The following is a 25,327-nucleotide window of genomic DNA, read 5'->3' as shown; positions in this document are numbered from 1 at the left end:
AACACCTAAATCTACAGTTACTCACTTGTAAACTTCTAAACACTGTTTAGATACCATGTCCCAAGCTCTGTAGGTTTTGTCATTAGATGCACTAAGCAGAATTTTAGCCGATGGTAATTCAGCTAAATCAAATATAGGTCCACCATGACCACGTAATATAAACGCTTTATTTTTGTCCAAACTTGTAAAAAACATTAATAATCCAATCATTTAAATATAAAGACATGTTAAAATATGGTAAAAATATTTACTATTCAACTAAATTGTTTCCTTCTGCTGAAGATGAAAAATTGCTGGGATTTATATTTCCAATATTATGTAGAACATCATGTTCTGATACAGACGTTTCCTTTTTTCTCTCCCATAAATAAATTAAAGAATCTATTGAACCAGCAACAACCAAATTTTGATCAAAAGTCAAAATTGAACAAGATAATCTATAAAGCAATATCAATTAACTATACATATTTAAAAAAAAAAAACAATAATTTTAATTCAAATTTATGAATTAATAAGAGTTTAAAAAAATTATATTTCAATATCAAAATTTAATTCAATAAATACTATAATACTACAATAAATAAATACTAGCAATGAAGTTATTCTTTAGGATTTTTAAATTTAAATATTCTTCATTAAACACATACTTGCTGCAGTTTTTTAAAATTATTTTTCGAGTTAAGCGCAGATACAAATCATCATGAATGTCTCTCAAATCGATTTTAGTAGTTTTTATGTGCTTTAAACTATATGAAGTTTCCTATAATATAAAAATTAAATGGGTTTTAAACAATTATACAAATTAAAAATATATATACAAATAGAAAAACTAGATGCTTACATAACGTAAACGTTGATATGATTTGTCACTATATCTCATGTATTTACGCATTACAACTTCTTCATCACTAGATGAGGACAAAAGACTGGAGTCCTCCAAAGAATCCTTAAATTTACAATTGATTAACTCATTTTATGAAACATATATAGTATTTATACTCTTACTTCACTTAAACTACTATCATTATCAATATGCTCATATTTTTTTCTGTCATTTGATTTATAATTTTTTTTATCTTTATTAGGACTTTCATCATCCTTTGTCATCATTAAAAAAAATCACATTATTAAAATTATTTTGCTATATTTTTTATTATGATTAAAGGTATATACTTGTATATAAAGCGTTTATGATTTTTAAAAATTAACATTATGACTTTTTGTATATTGTTAGATATTTAAAAATAAATTATTGTATTTTTTATAATTGGAATTATAATTTTGTTCTTACTTCAGACAAGCTTCCACACAAACTACTGTCATCTTTAATATTATAGTCAGATTTTTGCTTGTTTCTTAATTTTCTTTTCTTTTTTTCTTTTTGAAATTTTTGTTCATCACTTGATATCTTTAAAATGTATACATTGTAAAATTATTATTATTAGTCTCATTCAAATAAGTTTTATGTTTATTTTCACAGATTTAAGATAGTTTTGAAACAACTAATACCATACAAACAGGAATCCAAAGATTTTATTAATCTCAAGATGGAGATATACATTTAGACTTCATTATGAATCTTAATCCTCAAATTATTACTATTTACCACTATAAATTTTCTTCTATATCATTATGCCAGTGTTGAATTTTAATGTTTCCATAATATCATTAAATACATTTAAAATTTTGAACATTGTAAGAATTTAACTTATGATCTCCTAACTATTAATAACTTAGTAGATCAAAAATGGGTTATTTAGTAAAATCTTATAATAAGGGGGAGTATTTTATTCTTACTTTTTTATTTTTTGCTTATTTTCATTTATAATGTATTAAAATATTAACAATTTCAAAATTATTTCAAATAAAAGCAAGATTATATTTCTCTTACATCTGACACATCAGAAAATCCACTCATATGAATATCGTCACTAACAGATTTGCCTTCGCCACATTTCTTTTGTTGTTTATATACATTATTTTCTTCATTAAATACCTATAAAAATATATACTGTTATATAATTTTCATTTCTGACTTCAACTAAACTCTATTCGAGTTAAAAACTATACTCAGCAGCCATATTTTGTACAGGTGCATAGCACTTCATGTTTATAGATGGAGTAAAAAACAGGTATTGAGTGTTGAACTGTTAACTGACTACCATCAAATGAAACTTATTCAATAACGAGTACAATTTTTAAGTTGAATTAAGCATAGTTTAAGCATATTTTTATTTTATTATAAATTACATTTTATGGTTCAAAAAAGTTTAATCTTACTTCAGATAAGCTTTCATTCATTTGTGTGTTATCATCATTTGCTGATTTGCTTCTAACACTTTTCTTTTGTCTTTTATCCTTTTTTTCTTCATTATTAGATACCTTTATAAATATAATACATATATTGTTAAATTATAGATTTTCATTCCTCACTTATTATTGCTACTCTTGTTATAAAATGACATTTTATTAATAGGTATTTTAAAGTTCTTTAAAAGCAATCTTTTTACTCTTACTTCAAATAAGCTTTCACCCATTTGCATATAATTATCATCGTTTGTAGATTTACTTCTTCTACTTTTCTTTTGCCTCCTGCACCTTTTTTCTTTGTCATCATCATCATCAGATATCTTCAAAAATTAATATAATATATTGAATTATTATTATTTTTAAACTTATTCTTATTGCTTTGTGATTCGATACAAGAAAGACTAATGTCACAAAAAAAACATTGCAGAGTAATATCATTTTAAAATCGAATTATAGCAATAATTAAGGATTTTAAGTGATGAAATTTAATTGACAACATTTTTCCTATATTAATTCAAAGAAACATTTGAATTTAGTAAGATCAGAAAATTTAATAATTTAATTTTTTTATGTACCTTTTTGATATCTGACGGGAAAAAACCAGGAATATCAAATAAACACTTTTTTTATTGAAATATAATAATTAAATTCAATTGAATATAACACTTATATTTCATGAAGTTTATTGATTGATTTCAAAATAAACTTCTATCAATTAAGTTAAAAATAGCCAATGTTTGTATCAATGGCGCAACCAGACATTTTTCCAAAAGGAAGGGGGACAAAATAAACCATCTTTATTTGTATTAAAAATAAGTTATGTTTTTACTAACAATACTATTATACGTGCCAAGAGGGAGCGGGTCCGGACCCAGTCCACCTCTCTGGTTGCGCCACTGGTCTGTATTAATTCGGCTATACTGCATCAGTGATATTTGTCAATTAATCTCAAATTCATTCAAATGTGACAATGGTCCTTCTTGCACAAGTAACAGAGCTCAAGCTGTAAATCAACCAGTTTTATATTTTTAAATAAATATTAAACAGTAATATGTATTGTGTTAAAAAAAACATTTTAATAGCTAAAAACAGCATCATAGGTTGGGGTAAACCCTCTGGCAGTGTGATGTAGACTGTTTTTTACGCATATTTACAATAATTATAGTGGCGTTTAGCTTTAGACTGAACACAATATTGTCATATTGTCATATTATTATACGCGTATCTAACCTGTCAACTTGGTATGGACAATAAATAATAGACCTGTGCACATCAATGCAACTAGACATTTGAACAAGGTGGTGCTGAAGCTCCAGGTTTTTTGTGACCTATTTAATTTTGAATCAAAAATAATTATGAATTTTTTTCATAAACGCTTAAGACCTAATGAAAATATTTTAAATAAGTAAATATTTAACCTCCAACTAGTTATTTCTAGTTTATATGTTGGTCATGACTAAATAAATTAAGCCATGATGTTGGTAACGTAACTGAGTAGATAGTGGAGGAGCAGTTCACGTTTAGTCATCGGTACTTGAGGTCGTTGAGGCGAACAACCAGAGTGCGCTGTGTCACTAAAAGATTAACCGAACACGCTTTGGTAACAATTCATACCTTCCAATTTGGAATATATATAGATTTAAATCGATTATTATTTTACTCTTTCTTGATAAATTCATTTTGGTATTGAAACTCTATATCCTAGTATGTACCAATTTCTACTAATATTATCAAATAGATTCAAGTACACAAAACGTATATGAAATGATGGGTAAATACATACAAGCCGATGATAGTATCCAGACTCCACGTAGGGGGGAATCATCTAACCATCAGTAAGACTGCGATTCCGGCGTTTAGTATGCCTTATCAATGGAAAATAATTAAAGCAACAGCTTTCAAAATCTCACGGTTCACTGAAAAATATTTTAGTTAACCTTGACATAATTTTGCATAAGGTTCGCCGAACAGCATGATGTTATAAATGTGTTGTACTCTAAAATCCATTCTAAAACACATCCCAAAAATCATGCTAAGCCTCCGCTGCCAACTTCGTGCCGAGTCTTTGGAAAAATGTAGGTAAGTTGATCAGCTGTTTGACTGTCACTTCTATGACCTTACGGCCTGCGAGAAGCGCAACTAGCGCCCAATCGGAAATCAATGTAATTAAACAATGTATATTTTCTTGATATACTCATGAAAGATTTTCTCCTACTATTCGATGACGTGTATACAGCGGAAAATACTCCTCGAAAAATACATTACAACGTAAATGTAATCGTTGTTACTATCATTTTTATGTATATGTCAGATCTACTTAGTGAGATCACTTTAGTATCCATTTAGTGAAAATGACATTTTACTACACTATATATAGACAATTTTTTTTATCTTTTCATGAAGTGGATACAGTGGCGTATTTAGGAGGGCCATGGGGGAGGGGGGGCTTTTGGCCCGGGCGGTAAATTTTGGAGAGAATTTTGATATAACACGGTGCCTAGGTCATTTGGACGATAAAAAAAGTAATGACACTCAGACATTAATAAATGATCTTGTTTTTATTTACAAATACACCTAATTGCTAAACAAATGTTGATTGGAAAGTGGCTTTTTCTTTCTTACCTGGGGCAAACAATTTCTAAATACGCCTCTAAGTGGATGAAATACATTTTATCCACATTCTGTAATATTACTATTAATAGGTATATTGTACAATACGATAATAATATAATATAACCTTAAAATTAAATAAAAAGTTTTATTGAACTTTATTTTATAATATTTTATTATTTATTTTTACATAGTTCAGAGTTATAGCAACGACTATTGCACATTTTTTTTTTTATCAACATCTTGATGTTTGACAAGGACTTGACGACGTGATTTAAATCACGACCGTTATTATTTAGGATTTAAATTTATATGACTATGAGGAATAATGAACGAGTTATAATAAAAATTGAAATCAATAATAAAGTTAAGAATAAATCAATGAAGAATAAAAATACTCTGCTGCGATCCCCTTTTATACCATTGAATTCAAATATTATTATTATTTTTGATTTGTTAAATTCTTACGTTTTAGTTTTAGCAGCTTCAATTTCCATGATCATTTGAATCTATTCCTCTTGACTTGCAGATTTTTTCTTCGGTTTCGTATCATAATATTTTATTAACTTCTCATATATTAATACTTTTTCCATATTATATAAAATAACGTGTTTTTAGTCAGAGTCAACATCTACTAACAACTTCACGAATAAGACAGACTTACAGATTATTTTCAACGGGATCATAGTTACAAATTATATCAAGCAACTTTTATATTTATTTTATACACAATTACGAGTACTTAGTGAAAATTGTACTATTACCCAATACCAAATAACCGGTTTTAAAATACAAAATGCTGTACAATAGTCGTTGCCATAACTCTCAACCATATAAAAATAAATGCGAAAATATAAAATAAAGTTTAAGAAAGCTTTTAGATTAATTTTTGTTTCATAATTTAAGTTTATATTATATTATTATCATATTATACAATATAATAATAATATTACAGAATGTTGATAAAATGAATTTCATGCACTTCTTGAAAAGGTCAAATAATTTTCCATATAGTGAAGTAAAAATCATTTTCACTAAATGGATACATTTCATGAAGTAAAAATCAACTTCATGAAATGAGCAATTTCACTAAGTGGATGTGACATATAGGTACACGAATGTCAACGATACTTCGTCGATTGTGGCCTACCAGCTTCTGACTACCTAGTATGTAGAGGAATCTATGAGTAGCGATGAACGAGTTTTTATAGTCGTTCTTTTCTAGGCGTAATTATAATTACTTTTATTTATATATTATATACACTGAGACTGCTAGCTGTGCCTCTTCTAATAATGAACAGCTGATTTTCGGGGATAAACTGTAAGCATCTCTCTGGAAACCATTTTCTATACGGTGTTCGGTGTTGGGAACCTGTATAGTGTACATCGATAACCGTGGGTGTTAGGTATAAAAAATTAATAAATTAAGAAGGCCGTTACAGAAGAAAAAATCAACCATAAAAACATGCTTTATTATTTCCAGTAGTACTCAGGACTAGTTGATCATAGAAACATATAGTTTGAGTATAAAAATAAAAACGAGAAGTTGTAGTATAAATTCTTTGAACAGATTTTTCATTCTTTAAAAAAATTATACGTAATCGGCAAATTATGATACCGAAAATCTGTTCCAAAATGTTTTAATACAACTCATCGCGATTATTTTTTTGCTTTTTTGATGCTTCTACAATCAACGAGTCCTGATGAGTTCTGTTGGAAATAAAATAGAATGTTTTTGGCAAATAAATTATGAAATTGCCGTCTTTGTGTGCTGTTCTTGCGACTACAGCGGCAGCGTTCTAAACCCGTATTTTTACTACTCCCCTTCATTTATAAGCAACAGTAAATATAGATCAAAACTAGACATCTATTGAAGCTGTGCGGGTTATAAATAGCCAAATTGTCAATATTAAAACAATAATTTTTCCAATGAATAATATTATTTTACTTTTTCGATTTTATAAATCTTATTCTTATTACGATCGTATCTGACGCAAAATGAAACTATATCGTAAAATTGAAATAAAACAGCTAGAAAACGTACAATTCAAACAATTATTTTTTCAGACTAGAAAATAGTTCGATGAGATTAGACATTTGAAAAAAATTCGAAAAAATTCAAAAAAATTTAGAAATTCTTAAAATTTAAATCAGTACATAAACTGTATACGTAAAAAAATGAAAAGTACATTACAAAACAAAAGTTTTGTTCAAAGTCAATGCATAAATAAATATGCAATATTTGATAATACTAATTACCCAAATTTTGGTTTTTATAAATTAACTACTAATAATCTACGTAATACCAGGACAATTTTATAAAAATAATAGATTTTTAAAGTCAGAGTTTGATAAAATACAGAGTGTAACAATAACACCTGACAAAGAAATAACTTTTGTTTTAATCAATATTTTATATATATATACTAGCTGATCCCCGCGCACTTCGTTTCCTGTTAAAAAAGCAACTCTATTTGATTCAAAATTGCTGTTTAAATAGTTATTTAATACCCAGCTAGTCATATTCAAAACTTCCCGTGGATTTACAAACTTACAAATTTATAAAAACTCGAAAACAATAATAAATAGTTATAATTAGTAAAAACTCCACTTTAGATTTTAAACCAATAGCAGCAACCTTACAATATACAAATATATTTATCATTTAGTATATTTTTTGATGGAAAAATGGCAAAGTTATTGTATTTTTTAGTATGGTCATCATCCTCTTATCCTCTCAACATTATAGAACTAAATTTATACCAAAAACCTATTCCACAGTGTACTCATTTGTTTAAAAAAAAAAAATCAAGATCTGATAAGTACTCATAGTTCCAGAGTTTACCCCGTATAAAAATTTTCATATCATATTATCACTATATAGTTATATTTATATATGTCGTAACCTCATGAAATCGATATTTTCATGATAATATGACCATTTCGTGAAATGGAAACCCTTTTTTTTACACTTTGTGAAATTCAAAAATATTTCACGAAATGTCACTCCAATTTAACATCGTGTAATTTTTTTCACAAAGTGGTCGTTTACTATGTGTATTGAAATACAACATTTAACAACTTAACCTACCTTTATAAATTTAACTTAAACAATTATGTATATTAATAAAGTTTATTTATATCATATTAATTTATTAACCGTATTGTAAACATTTTTTATTTATTAGAGCAGGGAAATAAATTCTGACAACGACTGTTACATTTTAGATAACCTTTAAAACAAACACATCTTTTGGTTTGACAACCACTTTTACAAGAACAATTTAACGGAGACGTCAAGTTTGATTATATCCATATTAACCTCGTGCCCATGTCAAATAATACAATAAATACTTAAATTATATCTAAATTATTCCATACGACTATTATACTGCAATTGCCAGACTATCTGAAATGTGTAGATGATATTTATTGGTTTTGATAAAATTCATAATTATAATGACAATTATAAAGAATTAACCTTGCGTGAAACTGTCCAAATCCTCCAAATCATTATGGAGGTCGGGGATTTTTATTTTGTTCGTGTAAAAGTGCTTGTCACAATTCATTTTTGTGTTCTAATAAATAAAAAATGTTCACAATACACGGTTAATAAATTAATATGGTATAAATAAACTTTATTACTATACATAATTATTGAAGTCAAATCTATAAGGGTAGAATAAGTTGTTAAATGTTATATTTCAGTATACAAATTGAACAACCACTTTGTGAAGAAAAAAATTAGACGATGTTAAATTTGAGTGACATTTCATGAAATATTTTTGAATTTCACAAAGTGTAAAAAACGTGTTTCCATTTCACGAAATGGTCATCTTTTCATCGATTTCACGAAGTTGCTACGACGTATATATATAATATGATTAGCCAATTTCTCTTGTACTACACGTATAATATAACATTGTTTAATTTCATTTTTTAATAATGAAAATACAAAATTTTTAATCTGATATATTTTTAATCTTATTTGTGTAAAATATGGATGTGATTACCGCAGCCGAGAGTGTGACAACGGCGCAAAACGTCATCTCTTGAGCGTTGTATGATGGGGCGTTTATAATACGTCTCACTTTTACCACACTGATTAATATTTTTACTAAGGTTTATAACGGATATCGGGATATATTATTCTGTTTTTAACAAGTAGACATTAAAAATATATGCTTGTAAAACATTTTCTGTAATAGTAAAGAATGTATTGAAATAAAATTACGAATAGTTAATTTTTTGTAATTAGTGGTACATGATTGATTAATTCATAATGGACATTAGCGGTACGTGAAAAAATATTGAGAATCTCTAGATTAGGTCATTTATTAATAGACATATATATTATATACTCTGTGCATTAACTAAATTGAAACTGTTATGTCACATTAAAATAATTAAAATCTGAATAGTATAATGAAAAACTAGTTAGTGATAACTTCTGTATTATTACAATAATTCATTAATTAACTAAAATTGTTGATTTTACGAAAAAATACCATGTCACTTGACGGCTTCAAGCAAAAACTCAATAACTACAAAACCCTAATATTGGGAAATTAAATTTTAAACAATTTATCAAACTAGCTAATTACATTTTATTCAAAAATCAAAAAAGGATATTGAGAAATAATAAGTTTTTGATCTAAAAATACAAATTTTTGGCGTTAGTCACTAATGAAATATTGATTTCTAAATCTTTAAAAAATAGAAGACAAATTTGTAATGAGTTTTTATTTTAAGTCTAACTCAATTTTTCAATACATTAATATTATTTCAAACTACAATATAATCAATAACAATAATATAGAAATATTTGCTTGGAATTTAAAATAAGTCTTTATTATTATTGATTAAATCTTATAAAATATGGGTATTATTGAAAGCTTACTTCAGATGATTCTTCACATAAACGACTGTTTTGATCACTGGTAGAATTTTTTCTGTCGCTTGATTTAATTTTCTTCCGCAATTGTTCATTATCTGACATCTTCAAAATCGTACATGTTTAAAATTAATTTTCAATATACAGTAGGGTCTCGATTATCCGAACACAGGCTAATCCGAAAGACGCGGTAATCCGAACGGGCTTGAGAATTATCTTATCGCCATAATATGTACATATTATGTATGTATTTATAAATAATATTTTCCGGTAATAAAGTTTTTCAATTATCTGGGACAAGGCATACCAATTCATAACGGGAACCAATGTACAAAAAAAAAATCAATATTTTAAATGGTAAAGTTCATAATTAATATCAATATTTTTATGTATTCAATGTCTTTTGAAATAACGAGTTTTTACACGATTAATACAAATAAAAATAAAATTTCATATTTTAAATAAAAATAAAATTGATGTTTTTTTTTTAAGCCATAGGTAATCCGAACAAATCGCTAATCCGAACGACCCCTTTCCCCAATCTCGTTCGGATTATCGAGACCCTACTGTAATATTATAAATTAATTGTTTTAAGATTAATATTTATAAATTTCAAAAAACTTATTTAAAGTTATTTAATTTTACTCTTACTTCATTAGATCTTTCATGCAAACAAATATTATTATCAGTGGTGGATTTTTTTTTGTTCCTTGATTTATGTTTTTTCCGGTGCTTACGAGACTTTTTCCCATCATTTGATATCTTAAAAACATACATAACATAATAAAATTAAATACAATTTTCCATTTACCCGTTATTTAGATATAGATAGTGTACTAGAATAAATATTTAACTAGTACATAAAAACATTTAAATATTGTAGTATACCTAAAATCTTTTAAAGATCCGGTCATTTTTAATAATTTATTTTTTATAATATATTAATAAACTTTATATAATTAAAACTATTTTAGTTACAAATGTTTCAATAATTGTCAACCAAATAGCAATAGCTTTTAGTACAAATATAATATAAACAATGAATTTAAGCCTAATAATTCAACTATGAAATAATGAAATCATATTATAAATACTTTTACTATCACATACTACATTAGTTACTGTCATTAAGTTAAATTCAATGTAACCAAATAGGTTATGTTCATATAAAAGAACAGATTCTATTTGTCAGTTAACACAAGGAATTTAGTTTCACATATAATTGTTTTATAAATATTAATTTCAAACTACCAACAAATTTCTTTATGTTTTGTTCCATACAAATTGGGTATTATATAAGTAGAGTTGATTGTAAATATCTGTAATTTTGTTAAATTTGTTAGTTAAGTAGCAAATAAAAATAATATTTTTTAGTTACTGATTGTGTTATAAAAATGTGAGGAATTTCATTAATTCGCTGAAATAAAAATAAAAAGTTATCAATAATATTAAGTAGGTATTAACTATATTGTGTTAATATTATTAATGATAGTGGTATTGTAATCTAGATCTAAGTATATAAAAATGGAACAATTGCAAAAATTAGCTCTAAACTGCAATCCAAATCTTTTTTTCTTAAAAACAATATACATAATCATTAGAATAAATGAACTCAGAACCAAATATAGTTAAATTTCAAGGCAGTTACATAGTTTTATCATTTTTTATTGAAAACCCTTTTACAATTCTCCAAGTAGTAAATATTCCACATATAACAAAAGATAACAAAATAATAAACTATTTAAATGAATTATGATTGTTGAATATATTATATATAAAAATTGAAATAAGGACAAATATTTACGTAATACTTTTAAAATAAATAAGTTTAAAGTGAATAAAACAATTACTTGTTCTTCGTTTGATTTCTCCTGCACATCATTTTCAGGATCATTAGGTTCTTTCTTCTCATTACTGGCAATCTTTTCAAAAATAAGATTTAATTGTATAAATATTAGGGATAAATGATAATATATTATTCAAGAGACTGTCACACCCGCATGAGTTATCTCCGTCTTACACATGTATCACATACCAAATTTTCGTTCACTAGTTTCAATAATGTGCTGTTAGTTTTGATATTAGAGTTAATTGACCCGTTATAAAATTTTAGGTAAGAACATTATTTGTGTTTTCTCGTCGATTTTTTACAATATTTTAATTTTGAAATGAGTTATGTACATTTTAAAATATTTACATGTTATATACTCATAACTCATTTATAGACTAGTGAACAAAAATTTGCTATGTGGTACGTGTGGAAGACGGATACAACACATGTGGGTGCGACGTCCTCTTTCAAGATTACAATTTATGTTAAATTGATTTATTGTACTTGAAACTTAGTTGCCATGATTTACTAGAATATTATTATTTTTTTTTTTTTAAGATTTTAATTGTTATTTTAAGCTTAAGATAACATAGTACTTGTATGTGTTATTTCCATCTTAAAAATATATGATATACCGAATTTTCATTCATTATTTTCAAGAGTTTAATGTTAGTTCTAACATTAGAGTGAATTGAACTATTATGAAATTTTAAGATAGGAACATCGGTTGTGTCCTCTCGTTAGATTTTTAGAATTTTTAAATTTTTAAGTGAGTTATTAATAGGTAAAATATTAATGTTTAAAAAGGCTCATAATTCACTTAAAAATAATGATATAAATAAAAGCCTAAGAGGGGCCGCCCTACATAATAATTTTGATTTTAAATTTTTCAGTAGGTCAATTCACTCTGATATTAAAATAAACACAAAACAACTTATTTCAAAAATGTTTCCAACTAGGGAATAAAAAGTTGCTATGTCATACATGAGTTAGATAAGACAACATGTGTGGGTTCTACGTCCTCGTAAGGTATTATAGATTAATGTGTTAAGATAAATTTTATACCTATTTATATGATGGATAATTTTTTAAAGGTTTTTCTACATACATTTTAAAAATTGGTTTATAGTTATCAAAGTATCTAATAAAGAGTAAATTTTTTAGAGAAAAGTATTCAAATCAGTTTCTTTATATATTAAAGTATTCTAACACGATTATTTAACCACTATATTTTAATTTTAATGACGTGACATTCAGTACAATATTAATTTGTCCAAACAAATATTTCTATGAAATGGAATGCAAATAAGTAAATAATTTTAAAACCTAAATAATATCTTTAAAATATTATGGTTATCACTCTAAACCATAATATAAAGAAAATTAACCATTCAAATTTGTCAAAAAATCAGTTCATCATGACAACTGAATTACAATTGAAAATAGTCAATGGAAAAAGGATGCTGGTACAAATTTATTTTGAAGGGGTTATGAAGTATAAATTTAAAATTAAAATATAAATAATAATTACAACGTGTAATCTGTTAAACTTTCTTGAAATCCGTAATATTATTCTTTCTTCTTCTTTAACTTCTTTCTGCATAGACGAACTCTGTCCTTCTCTAAGTGACTTTTTGGTCAAAATTATAACAATAATTAATTGTAATACATTTTTTAAGAATTTAACTCTAAAAAAATAAAAATAAAAATAAAATATAATGTTGATTTACTTCTTCAGATAATTTTCCATTTTCTTGATGACTTATAGATCTCTTTTGTAAACTGGTGTCATCATCTTTTTCAGCGCAGAATTTCTATTCATTATTTAGAAAAATTGAATGAAATATATGTTAAACAATTTTGTGTATAAATTATAAGTTACCTTAATTTTTCTTGATTCTCGTTCATAAGATGAAGGACGATCTTTGGCATATTTCAGATGTTTTCTTTTGATATTATTCTTATTGCAAGTCAAAACAATGTATACATTATTATATTATATCCCAATTTCAAAATAATTTATGTTATAGTTTTAAAAATAATAAAATTTTGGATAATATTGTTTTAAAATGCAATAAATAAAACTCAAATTAAAAATATACAGTTGATATCATCATTAATGATGTTAAAAATGTGGATAGTTGAAAATATGTCGTTATAACCAGAAGTTTTATACCTAAAATCAATTTTTTTCTAAATATAATCATTTTAATAAAACAAATTATACTTTAACTATACTTAACATAATTTAGTATTGTGATGAACAGTTAGCACCCTACCATCTTTTTTGAAAAGAAAAAAAAATACCTAACATCATGCATGGCCCCAACAATACTAAAATATCTTTATTAATATTTTCATGATTAAGATAGTGATACTATTAAAAAAATATATGAAAATAAGCAATTACACCGATACCAATAATATTAGACGAATACATACAACAATAAAAATTATATAATCTGCATAAATTATGTTAATTAAAAATTAAAATTGCCTATACAAGTGCGAATTTTTATGTCATATCAGCTAATGTTGTCATTATGTATAGTATTGTTATAACCAGTCACTTTGCACATACAAATATAGGGAATATTTTACTATGAAATTAATGTGGTTTTACCCAATATGTTGGGTTACAGTGGGTCTTGTTATAGATGATACCAACTGTACTATAATAAATACAACAAATATTTTTTATGCAATTTTATTCTTCTATATAACATATTGTAAAGAGTAGCATGCTTTTCAAAATATTGTTTAATAGAAATTAAACAAATTTAACACTATCCAAACTCTACACTAAATTAATTTAAAAGAAACCCAGGTATTAATTGAAAACGTTAAAAATTGTTATTTCTTAAACCGTTCTTATACATAAAGCTTAAAAAAAAAATCTTTTATGAAAAAAATATTAAAAATCCACATAGCATTTCAGAGCCTAATTCCTAAAAGTTATAGTTTAAGAAAAGATTCTGTGTATGCAACCTATTTTAGAGAAAAAAATCAGAATGTATTATTTATAAAAGTACACATTATCTATATTAATATATAAAGAGGAAAAATTGTTACTTGTTCAAAGTAATATCTAAAACTACTTAAGAGGACGTCGTAACCGTATGTGTTGCCTCCGTTTTACACACATACAACATGACAAATTTCAGTTCACTAGTTTCAATAGTGTACAGTTAGTTTTGATATCAGAGATAATTTATCTATAATCAAACTTTTAAGTAAGAATATTGTCTATGTTCTCTTATTATTTTTACGATGTGTTAATTTTTGAATAATGAGTATATAAAATATTATTTGAAAATAAATAATATTTTACCTGCTCATAACTCACTTAAAAATTAAAATATACTAACAAACCAATGAGAGAAAACAGATAGTGTTCTTACTTTAATAAAATTTAATCTAATATCAAAACTAATAGCACACAATTGAAAATGGTGAACAAAAATTTAGTATGTCATATATATTTAAGACGAAGGCGACACATGTGAATGTGACACCCTCTTAACCAATTTTTGAAAAAAATGACCATCAGAAAGCTTTTATTCCAAGAATCTATAAACTATATTTTATCTCGATAAGAATTTCAAAGCTGGACACTAACAAGCCAGTTTTAATTCATATAAACTTTGTAACTTAACTAGTTAAATTGAATATGCAAAATAATCTAATCTGATTAATTAAAAACAATAGGGAAGTAAAACAGTAAATTTTAGTTTTTTTTTCATTCCAAAAATCCAAATTTTCCATACAATTTCTGAATTCTGACTATTAGTACCTACGGCCAGGATCATAATTTGTTAATGAATAATGAATATTTTTAATTTAACGATAATAACATATTTTTTGACATATTATTTCTTACTAGTTATTTATATTAGTTAATAGTTATACCTAAAATTATTGTACTACACAATAACCACTGTGCCTATAGTATATATATATATATATGCCTATGTGCCTATAGTATGGCCAATAGATATATAATATCATACTGTTAGTGTATTTATCATTTTGTTATAATATATTCTGTGTTTTAACTAAAAGAATTAATTTATTGAAATATTGTATCGTGTAATTACATTGGTTTATATGACAGCTTTTCTTTGACATTTTAACTAACAAAATAACATCCAAAATTTTAGATTTTAAAATAATAATAAAAATATTAAAGACTAGTTGTAATAGTTAAGACTTTTGAATGATTAGTCTTATGATTTTTTTATTAAAGCTCTTTTAAAAAATCATACATCCAAGAATTTTTAAAAATTATGAAACTTAAATGAATAATACACAATTTGAGTTATAAAAGTAAATGGCAAACGTATTAATAATATAAGATATGCCAATGATAGTTTTCATCGCAAATAGTATGTCATGTCTTCAAAAAATAATAAATATAATAGTATAGATGTATATGAGTTTTGGACTGTTCCATAACATAAACAACACCAAACGTACAAACATTTCGAAAAAAAAATTGCCAGAGAACAGCTATTCATTAGGGGATACCAAATAGAAAAAGTTTGTAAGTATAGCTATCTCGACACAAGGATTAATGACTCAAAATGCATTTGTATAAGTGTCCAAGATATTTAAATTCCAAGATTTTTCACAAGATCAGACAAGTAAGATTTTACATTTATCCTATAATATAAAATGGAGCCAAAACATAAACATTTACTGAAACAGTAAGTAAGAAAACTGAAACTTATAATCTTAAATATTTACATACAGATTGTTTATCCAACGTGAGTTCTATTGATTTCAAAGAATGCAAAAAGAATAGAAACTACTGATGACAGTAAAAACACGGATATTAGAATAACCAAAGATATTGATAGCTGCAACTTATACTTCAAGGAGAAATAGAAGGTAGGAAAATTGTGGGAAGACGAAGAATATTGTGGTTGAAAAATCTTCGCAACGGCAGAAGTGGTAATAGTAAAAGTAATAACGTAGAAAAAAAATGTTTCAACACTAGTTAAAATATTTAGTTTAACAATTTCAATCAACCTAAAACAAATTTTATTTTCTATAAGTAGTCATAAATCACTAAATATATAAAATTAATAAAGTGAAAAAATAAAATAATATATCATGTTTTTAAAACCCAACCAAATTATTAATACTGATTTTACAATGAAGTAAGTTAGAAACAGACCAATTATGTGTTATTCTTAAATTTCATTAGATTAAAAATACTAAATAACAGTTTAAAATTTAAGAAATAAAATTTAAAATACTGAATACGGAATTCAAATGTATAAAATATAATTTTAAAGCATACCTTCTTTGATTTCCTAGATCTTAGTTTTAGGCAATGATCCTCGGTTGAAGACTGTTCAGAATTTTCAGTTGACTGTTCACAAATAATCAAGAAATTCTATATCAGTATTTTAAAATCCACAATAATTAAAAATAATTACTTCATCTGATTCTGAATTTGTAACCTTTCTTTGTAGATCTTCGGCAGGATTGTTAGACAACTAAATATATTAAGTATTTGATAAGTATTTGAGATAAAATAAAAACATTTTACTACATTTTAAATTAAACAATATAGAAACATTGAAGTAATTTAATTACTTTTCTGGAATTCGGGTCTTGATGACTGGAACCAGCAAAATCTCTACTCGTAGAAGGGCGTTCATTATTGAAATACTTGATTTTTAATCATTAACAAGAATAAAATGAAATTAATAATCTAGTTAAGTAAATATACTATTAGATAGCAATGGAAATAAATAAAAGCAGTCCCACTTATTAACAGTGGTTTAACAAAAAAATAATAATGATTAATTTTAATTTAATATTGAATTTATTTTAACTACAACTGATCTTAGTGCATTACATGATCAATTTTATTGGTTTGAACCAAAAAATAAATTATTAAAAAATTTAAAAAACAATTAAGTTTAATTTATTTTATTTCTAAAATATAATATTTATGATTGAAAAGCCACCAATTATTTATAAATTAATACAAAATTGTTTTTATCTAAATCAATTAAATTATAGTAAAATAGAAATTATTTAATGTATAAAAAAGTAAAAACATTTAAGAAACCTTTTTATTATGCTATAGAGAGGATGTCAGTACATTTATTTTCTCTTTTTGCCCCATGCGCAACAGCAAAATTTAAATTCAGAATAATGATCCAATTATTATTATATCCTAAGACCCTCCTCATAACTTGCTTTAAAATTAAAATATAATAAAAGCTTATCAGATACCCTAGATAGCAATCTTACATTTACATTTTTTAAGACGTAACTTCACTCTAATTTTATAAATTAAAGTAATTATAATTTATAATCATTATTATGAAAGTAAAATCTACTATTGTGCGTGCGTCAGAGAAAAAATGAACTGACATCCTTTTAAATTAATCTAAATTGTTTTTTGCTAAACTAAGATATGAACAAAATAGGTGAAGTTTATTGTTATTAATTGATTATTTCAATATTTGTAAAAAACTTTAAAATTAGTACAATATTAAATTCATTTTAAGTTAAAAAAAATTGCTTAATATGCATTAAGGTTTATTTGTGCATTTAAATAACTAATTTAAAAAATCAACATTTTTTGATCATTAACAGTACCTATGTCTCAAATCATTATTGAAGAAATTGCATCCTAAAAACATATTATGTTAATACAAATTTATAATTTTTGAAGATGTACATTTTTCATCATACAAATTTTAATAATAATCACTGTTAGTTTTGCATACATATTTGATCAATGTTTCGCTCAATAAAAATAGGTAATTTTAGTTGCACAAAAAAAAAAAAAACTTATAGAATTTGATGTTGATCTGATGATTTAAACTGTATGTTTAGATGCAAAATATAATAATTTTTTTAAAAATTTAAAATTGATTTTTAAAAGTATTTTTAAAGTTGTTGTATTTTTCTTAAATTAAAAATTCAGTAACATTATTTATCTTTAAAACCAGTATTTTTTACAAATCGTCATTCAATTGCCAAACCACTTGAGTCAAATTCAAAACGTTCTAACTGAGCATAAATACTTCACATTTATTTTATTTCATTATGATGAATAATACATTTATTAGAAATAATAATATTGCAAAAACAAAAAGTAAAATATAATAATAATAACGGAAAAGAAGAAAAAATGTTTTCTTTGTTGTTAAACTATATTTAAAAATATAGTTTTTAAATTAGTTCCTGAATGATTAATAGAATCAAAATAAATAAATGTTCAACAAATTTCCTTTATCGTAAATGTAACTTGATTTAAGTATATATTAGGTTATATAACAAAAAAAAAAAAATTAATTATAATGAGAAATTGACAAATAATACAAATTACGTTTTAGATAAATATTTAAATTAAGCTATAAAAAATAATTATTAACTCTTTTAAAATGCTGAATTTCAATGTTTTATACCCTTTGTAAATGTTATTTAATTTTGTATAAGTATACCTTTCATTAAATTATAACATTCACAATTTTAAGTAATATATTTGAACAAATTAAAATGTGGCCAAAAAATAATGCAAATATGCAAACATTTGTAAGCTAACCATTATTTTTTGATTGAAACTTCTAATTATACTACAGTTAAATATAAATGATATACTTCAATAATTTATTAGGTATTTGTATTCAAAAAAATAATACTGAGATTAATATAAAAGAAATTTGAAATTATAATGATAATAAAAACAAGAATATAAGCAAATATCGAGTAATATCTAATATAATGTAAAATGTTAAGTTATGGAATAAACAAAATTAGTAATTTTATTTAAGATTTAATCTACTATTAATACAAAGAAAACTATCAAAAAAATGTACAATAATTAAATTAAATTTATACTTACATCGTTTTCAGTATTATTGATTTTACTGTTGTTATTCTCATTTTGAGATGAATTCGGTATCTAAATAACAAAAATGTAATTAAAAATTAAAAACTTTTTCAGATTAGATTAGGCTCATGTAATATGTTTATGAAGTTTTTATTAAATTCTTCAAAAAAAGTCACAAATGAAAATATGTTACTACAATCACATTTATACAACTAATAAAAGACTTACTTTTTTACATAATACAGTTCTTGAGATATTAGTATTATTATTTAGTTTTGGAGCATTTGCTTTATCCAAATTATTTACTCGTACTAGCTTATTGTTAAAGTAATCTTCAAATACTTTTTTTGGATCTTCAGAAGGAGTATAGTTAATATCAAACCACTCTTGAAACACCTTTAATTAGTAAATTAATATAAATTTTATTTAAATAATTATAAAAACATACTATAAAATAGTATATAAAAATTATAACTCAAGACAGTAAATAACTTTTATACTGAGTGTAATACAATATTAAAATTATTGGTGCAATGTATAAAATAGGAACAAAATTAATTTTAACTTGGAACTGATATTTGCAAAGCAGTTGTAAAACCTGATATTTATCATCTTATCTAAAAATTTTTAAATATTATTGAGACAGCTATGAACAAGTTCTCTACACGCTTCACTCGGTTTAAAGAATTAGATGAAACCATGAAAATTATTGTTTATCCAGACACATTGTCATTAGAAAAATTCAACTTAAAAGTGTTTGAATGGTTGCATTTAGATGATTTTGAAATGCAGCTTGTAGATTTTCAGTACCATATTAAGAGAAGAATTTGTTATACTGAGAAAAATATTAGAAGAAATTCAGCATGTTAAGGTGATAGGCAAATGGATCATTAACATAAAGAATAAGATTTTGAAAGAAATTCCAAAAGATTATTCCACTTTAAAAATAGTAGCATTAGCTGTTTTGTCTACTTTTTCTAACTTATTATTTTATGAGAGTCACTATTTTCGGAAATAAATTTTACAACATCTGATTTAAGAAACTGGCTAACTGATGAATGCAATACTTATTATGTTACTAATTATAAATCAAATATCAACAAATTGGCATCAAGTATTCAATAACAAAAATCATATCAAAATAAATAATTAACAAAGTAATATTATCATAATTGTACCTAAACTAACTTTTTTTATACTAATACATTAATTATACAATCAAATAACAATATTTTTCTGTTCTATTATAACTTAACTAATTTATTCTTATAGTTCATGTATTAGTTAACTTTGGAAGGCATGGTAACAGAACTAGTTATTTGGGTATTTTACAGTAATAAGCAGGTAATGTATTTTGCCATATTCAACTAAGTATAATATGAACTACATATCCATAGTTGGATGTAACAGAATAATATTCGATCTTCACATTTTTCCATACTCCATCTAATTTGTAATTTGAATAATCATATATTCATATAATATTAAAGTCTGTTCAGTTATAAATAGGGCTCGGAAGTAGATGACCTTAAAAACAATAAAAAAAAATGCAAATATGACATCAAAATGGCAAAAAATGTCTTAAAAAATTACAAGTATTCCTTTTAAATTAATGAAAATAATTTTTTTTAAATGTTTTACTCTATTTTACTATAAAATTCTATATAAATTTATCAAAGCTTCAAATTACTCAAAATATGACAAAAATGTCCTTAAAAAATGAAATAAAAAAATTACATTTATTTGTTTTATAAATTTTTCAAATCTTACAAATTACTATGAGAACTGAACTAGTCAAAAAAGTTAAAAAGTAATAAACACCAAAAAATGCAAAATAAAAATTAGTTTTTCAGATTCACATGCTAATGAAATACATTTGTGGCCAGGAGAACATCGTCTAAAAAGTTAAGTTCCAAAAAAAAATGCAATCTGCATCAACTTACGAGCCCTAGTTTCAAACATAGTGGGTTTAAGTGGAAACTTGATCTATATCGGTTGTTCCAGTCTCAAAAAAAAAAAAAAATACATTACACAGCAAAAATATGATCAGCAACTTTAACTATTGGAATGGATAGTAACAACTAACAACATAAAAATGAATTTACCTATTATCAAATATAATAATAAAAATATATTTTTAGTAAGTTTCTAGAATATTTAATTTTAAAGGAATTATGAACTTTTTTAAATTTTATTGTATTAGACTTTATATGTTATTATTTTATACTGATAATCTTACTTTAAAAGTAAAAAATCAGTTAAAACCAACATTACGACACATAATATGTTCTTACTTTTAAATTTTATAATTATTATTGAAAATTCACTAACATTAAAAACTTAATTTTCTCAACAGGACATACATTTTTTATATTAAGCTGATTGAAAAACTGAGACAATAAATAAAGCTGTCCTCTAAATGTTTTTTTTTGTTATTAAAATACAAATCTGTCCTTAAAAATAACTGATTTTGTTACTGTGTCTTAATAATAATTAAATTATTCATATTATCTAGAATATTATAGTATAATATACAAACCGTTTGTAGCATATAATTAAGATTAAAAAAACTGTATAGATTGCTTATAAACTTAGGAGAGACGCCATATACGAATTTGTTTCTTCTGAAATAATACATATAATGCTATTATTAATGTGAACAATTAAATGATTACATACAATAAACCATTTACCTGAAATATGCAAGGCGAGGTGATAAATTTAATAGATTCGTAACATTCCTTAACTCTTCCAAATAAATACTTCCTCCATGACTTGAAAATAAATATCGAAATTTGTTCAAAAATGCCTGTAAGCATGCATGATTAACCGGTGCATATAAATCCAAATAAAGATGACAAAATAATGGTAGACGAAGATCTTTGATAAATTCTCTGTCAACAGCATATTCCTTCACGTGTGAAAACCATATTTCAAACCTAAAAAAATATTTAATTAATATAATTATAAATCATTGTGATATTATTGATATTAATGTTATGTTTTATTTACGATTCAAATTCCATTTCAGCTCTCATTATATCATTTCTATCAAATGCTTGTGGATTCCCTGATGTTTTAAAATTGTTTTCAACAAATTTCAAATTCACATATTCTATAACAGGTTTGCTGGCAACTTGGGAAGTACTAAAAGTTTCCTAAAAAAAATTATGTTACATTAATAATGTTACAAAATTAAATGATAATCAATAAATAATGATTTTTAAATATATTTAAGTTAAAATTATAATAGACTTCTACCAGTGGAGGTAAGTTTTTGGCCAGGAAGAAAAAAAACGGATGCGACTTTCTCGATAATACTGCATTAAAATATTACCTTTGCCACAAACCTTCAATAAATTAGGATCGATAAATAATCAATCAATTTAATTTAAGATGTGAACCTTATATAATATATATATTATAATTTAATCCAGATAGTACCATAAAAGTGCCATACCTAGGAATAATTTAAACCATAACTTAGTAAAAGTTCATGACAAATGGTCATAGAAGGATAATTTTAGTGAAAAAAATTTGTTCTAGCATTATATTATATACAAATAAATAAGTATTTATGTTCTGTTTATACTTATACATATATCTGATCTCAAACTATTTTTTAAACGAGGTATGGCAATTAAATAACGAGAATTTATTTTTTTTTATTTTTTTTTAAAGGTAACACTGATACTTTGAAAATGTATAAATGTAAAGTTCACAAACTTGTACACAAATCTACCAAGTTTGATAGTGATCAGTGTTAGATTTTGTACTTTGCGATTTTTAAAAGTTAATAGTGTATTATTATCATGATTCTTAGATCACATGGGTGCAAATTTTTATTAAAAACTAATTTTACCTGATAAGTAAATACCGAACAAGGGACAAAATGAAAAAAATATTTCTAACTATTATTTTACATAATATACATACTTTAATTACAGTTTAATCAAAATAATATTTATACTTAGGTAATAACATTAATCTCAAAAACTCTATTGTTTTTTTAAGGGATACTGTATATTATACTGTATACAACATAAAAGTTAATATTTTTAGCTAAGTAATAAGAGATAATTAGATTTTAAATTTAATATTAGATCTCATTTATTCAACGTATAATAGATATTACTTAGGAAATATGTGCTTAGTGGTACAATCCAACAATCCTAACTCTTAACCCGTCATCGGTATCGGTGTTAGCGTTTCGCTAACATTAAACTTATTTTAGGAACCACTTGTTTAAATAAAAATAGATTGTTTTGAAACTCCACATACCTCTTATCTAAATAATAATAAACTAAAATAACAACAAAAACAATACAAAAACATATTTATGTGGATATTATGACTGGTAAAAGTACGCAGTACCGATTATGTTAGCGTCCCGCTCGCACGATACTAACCGTGTTATAATTTTTTGAACTTTATTATTTTTTTTAATACTTTTAAATAATGGACAAAAATTGTGAAAAAGTGTGTGCGTGGTTAAGTGAGGTTGAGGATGATTACGCGTTATTTGATTCCGATGATACCGATGCCGATTCTGACTTTTGTATTGAAAATGTGGAAAGTGATAGTGATGAAAGCACCGATCAAACTACATCAAATGTACGTCGTCAATCACCTTCTCGTTCAGGTGAAAATATTACTATAATTTCTGAACCAGAGTTTTTCTTAGGGAAAGATAAAATAACTAAATGGTATAAAAATAATCCCCCTTCTAACGTCCGTACTCGTCGTCATAATATTGTTTTGCATTTGCCCGGAGTGAAAAGAATCGCTAGAGATGCCAAATCAGTCTTGGATTGCTGGAAGTTATTTTTTCCTGATACTGTAGTTATAGATATAGTTGAGTGTACTAATAAATATTTAGCGAAAATCCGTGCAAATTATCAAAATAAGAAGGATGTGCGATACTACGAAAGAAGAAATAGATGCCCTTTTAGGATTATTGTACTTGGCTGGGTATTTGCGTAGCAATCATTTGAACCTACACGATTTGTGGAGTACTGACGGTTTTGCTCCGGGCAGTCATGTCAGAAAAACGTTTTTCCTTATTACTTCGAGCTGTTAGATTTGATGATATTGAAACAAGGAACGTTAGAAGAGCAATAGACAAGCTAGCACCTATTCGTACAGTTTTCGATGATTTTGTTCGGCGATGTAAAGAAAATTATACTGTAGGAGAGAATTGCACTATAGATGAGATGCTAGAAGGGTTTCGAGGGCGTTGCAGTTTTTGACAATATATACCAAATAAGCCAAATAAATACGGTATCAAAATTCAAACACTCGTTGATTCTCGTAAATTTTATACGTCTAATATGGAGGTTTACGTAGGAACTCAGCCAGATGGCCCTTTCAAATGTGACAATTCTCCGTCAAGTATTGTAAAACGACTAATATTGCCGATATCAAAAACTGGCCGCAATATTACTATGGACAATTGGTACAATTCAATTCCATTGGCTAATGAGTTACTAAAAAATCATAATCTTACCGTAGTGGGCACTTTGAGGAAAAACAAAAGGGAAATTCCTCCGGTTTTTTTAGAAACTAAAAAAAAGAGAGGTAAATTCGACTTTGTTTGGATATGGAAAAGACCTTTTACTTACATCTTATACTCCAAACAAAAATAAAAATGTCATTATAATATCAAGTATGCATGATCAAGGTATCATTGACCCGGAATCCGGTGACCAAAAAAAACCAGAAGTTATAACGTACTATAATGGTACTAAAGGTGGAGTGGATGTAGTAGACGAAATGAAAGGCGAGTATTCGGTGGCAAGAATTAGTTGTCGATGGCCCCTAA

The 25,327-nt window shown here is 25.3% G+C and overlaps 1 protein-coding gene across 4 annotated transcripts in view; it reads right to left on the bottom strand.

Annotated features, from left to right (window-relative positions):
- The window catches only part of LOC149054459 (uncharacterized), a 31,999-nt gene that overhangs the window by 4,140 nt on the left and 2,532 nt on the right, over positions 1 to 25,327 (bottom strand). The window contains exons 2-23 of one of the 4 annotated variants that reach the window (XM_089230225.1): positions 22,519 to 22,664; positions 22,200 to 22,445; positions 22,046 to 22,130; positions 19,735 to 19,902; positions 19,519 to 19,578; positions 17,250 to 17,324; positions 17,090 to 17,149; positions 16,951 to 17,022; positions 13,528 to 13,605; positions 13,376 to 13,459; positions 13,177 to 13,275; positions 11,665 to 11,736; positions 10,466 to 10,576; positions 9,821 to 9,919; positions 2,517 to 2,630; positions 2,281 to 2,382; positions 1,892 to 1,996; positions 1,292 to 1,408; positions 842 to 946; positions 648 to 760; positions 252 to 437; positions 26 to 181 (exon numbers count right to left, since the gene is read on the bottom strand). In XM_089230225.1, coding sequence (XP_089086351.1) covers positions 26 to 181; positions 252 to 437; positions 648 to 760; positions 842 to 946; positions 1,292 to 1,408; positions 1,892 to 1,996; positions 2,281 to 2,382; positions 2,517 to 2,630; positions 9,821 to 9,919; positions 10,466 to 10,576; positions 11,665 to 11,736; positions 13,177 to 13,275; positions 13,376 to 13,459; positions 13,528 to 13,605; positions 16,951 to 17,022; positions 17,090 to 17,149; positions 17,250 to 17,324; positions 19,519 to 19,578; positions 19,735 to 19,902; positions 22,046 to 22,130; positions 22,200 to 22,445; positions 22,519 to 22,664 — 2,453 coding nt within the window. The remainder of the gene's footprint in view (positions 1 to 25; positions 182 to 251; positions 438 to 647; positions 761 to 841; positions 947 to 1,291; positions 1,409 to 1,891; positions 1,997 to 2,280; positions 2,383 to 2,516; positions 2,631 to 9,820; positions 9,920 to 10,465; positions 10,577 to 11,664; positions 11,737 to 13,176; positions 13,276 to 13,375; positions 13,460 to 13,527; positions 13,606 to 16,950; positions 17,023 to 17,089; positions 17,150 to 17,249; positions 17,325 to 19,518; positions 19,579 to 19,734; positions 19,903 to 22,045; positions 22,131 to 22,199; positions 22,446 to 22,518; positions 22,665 to 25,327) is intronic. The other 3 variants (XM_089230227.1, XM_089230226.1, XM_089230228.1) reach the window with 3 other exon arrangements.

The sequence above is a fragment of the Diuraphis noxia genome, unplaced genomic scaffold (assembly GCF_037042655.1).
Source record: "Diuraphis noxia isolate RWA-SAM2 unplaced genomic scaffold, SU_Dnox_SAM2 contig0006, whole genome shotgun sequence".
Lineage (NCBI taxonomy): Eukaryota > Metazoa > Arthropoda > Insecta > Hemiptera > Aphididae > Diuraphis > Diuraphis noxia.
Note: the sequence above shows the minus strand (reverse complement) of the source record. Positions and strands in the feature narration are given on the sequence as shown.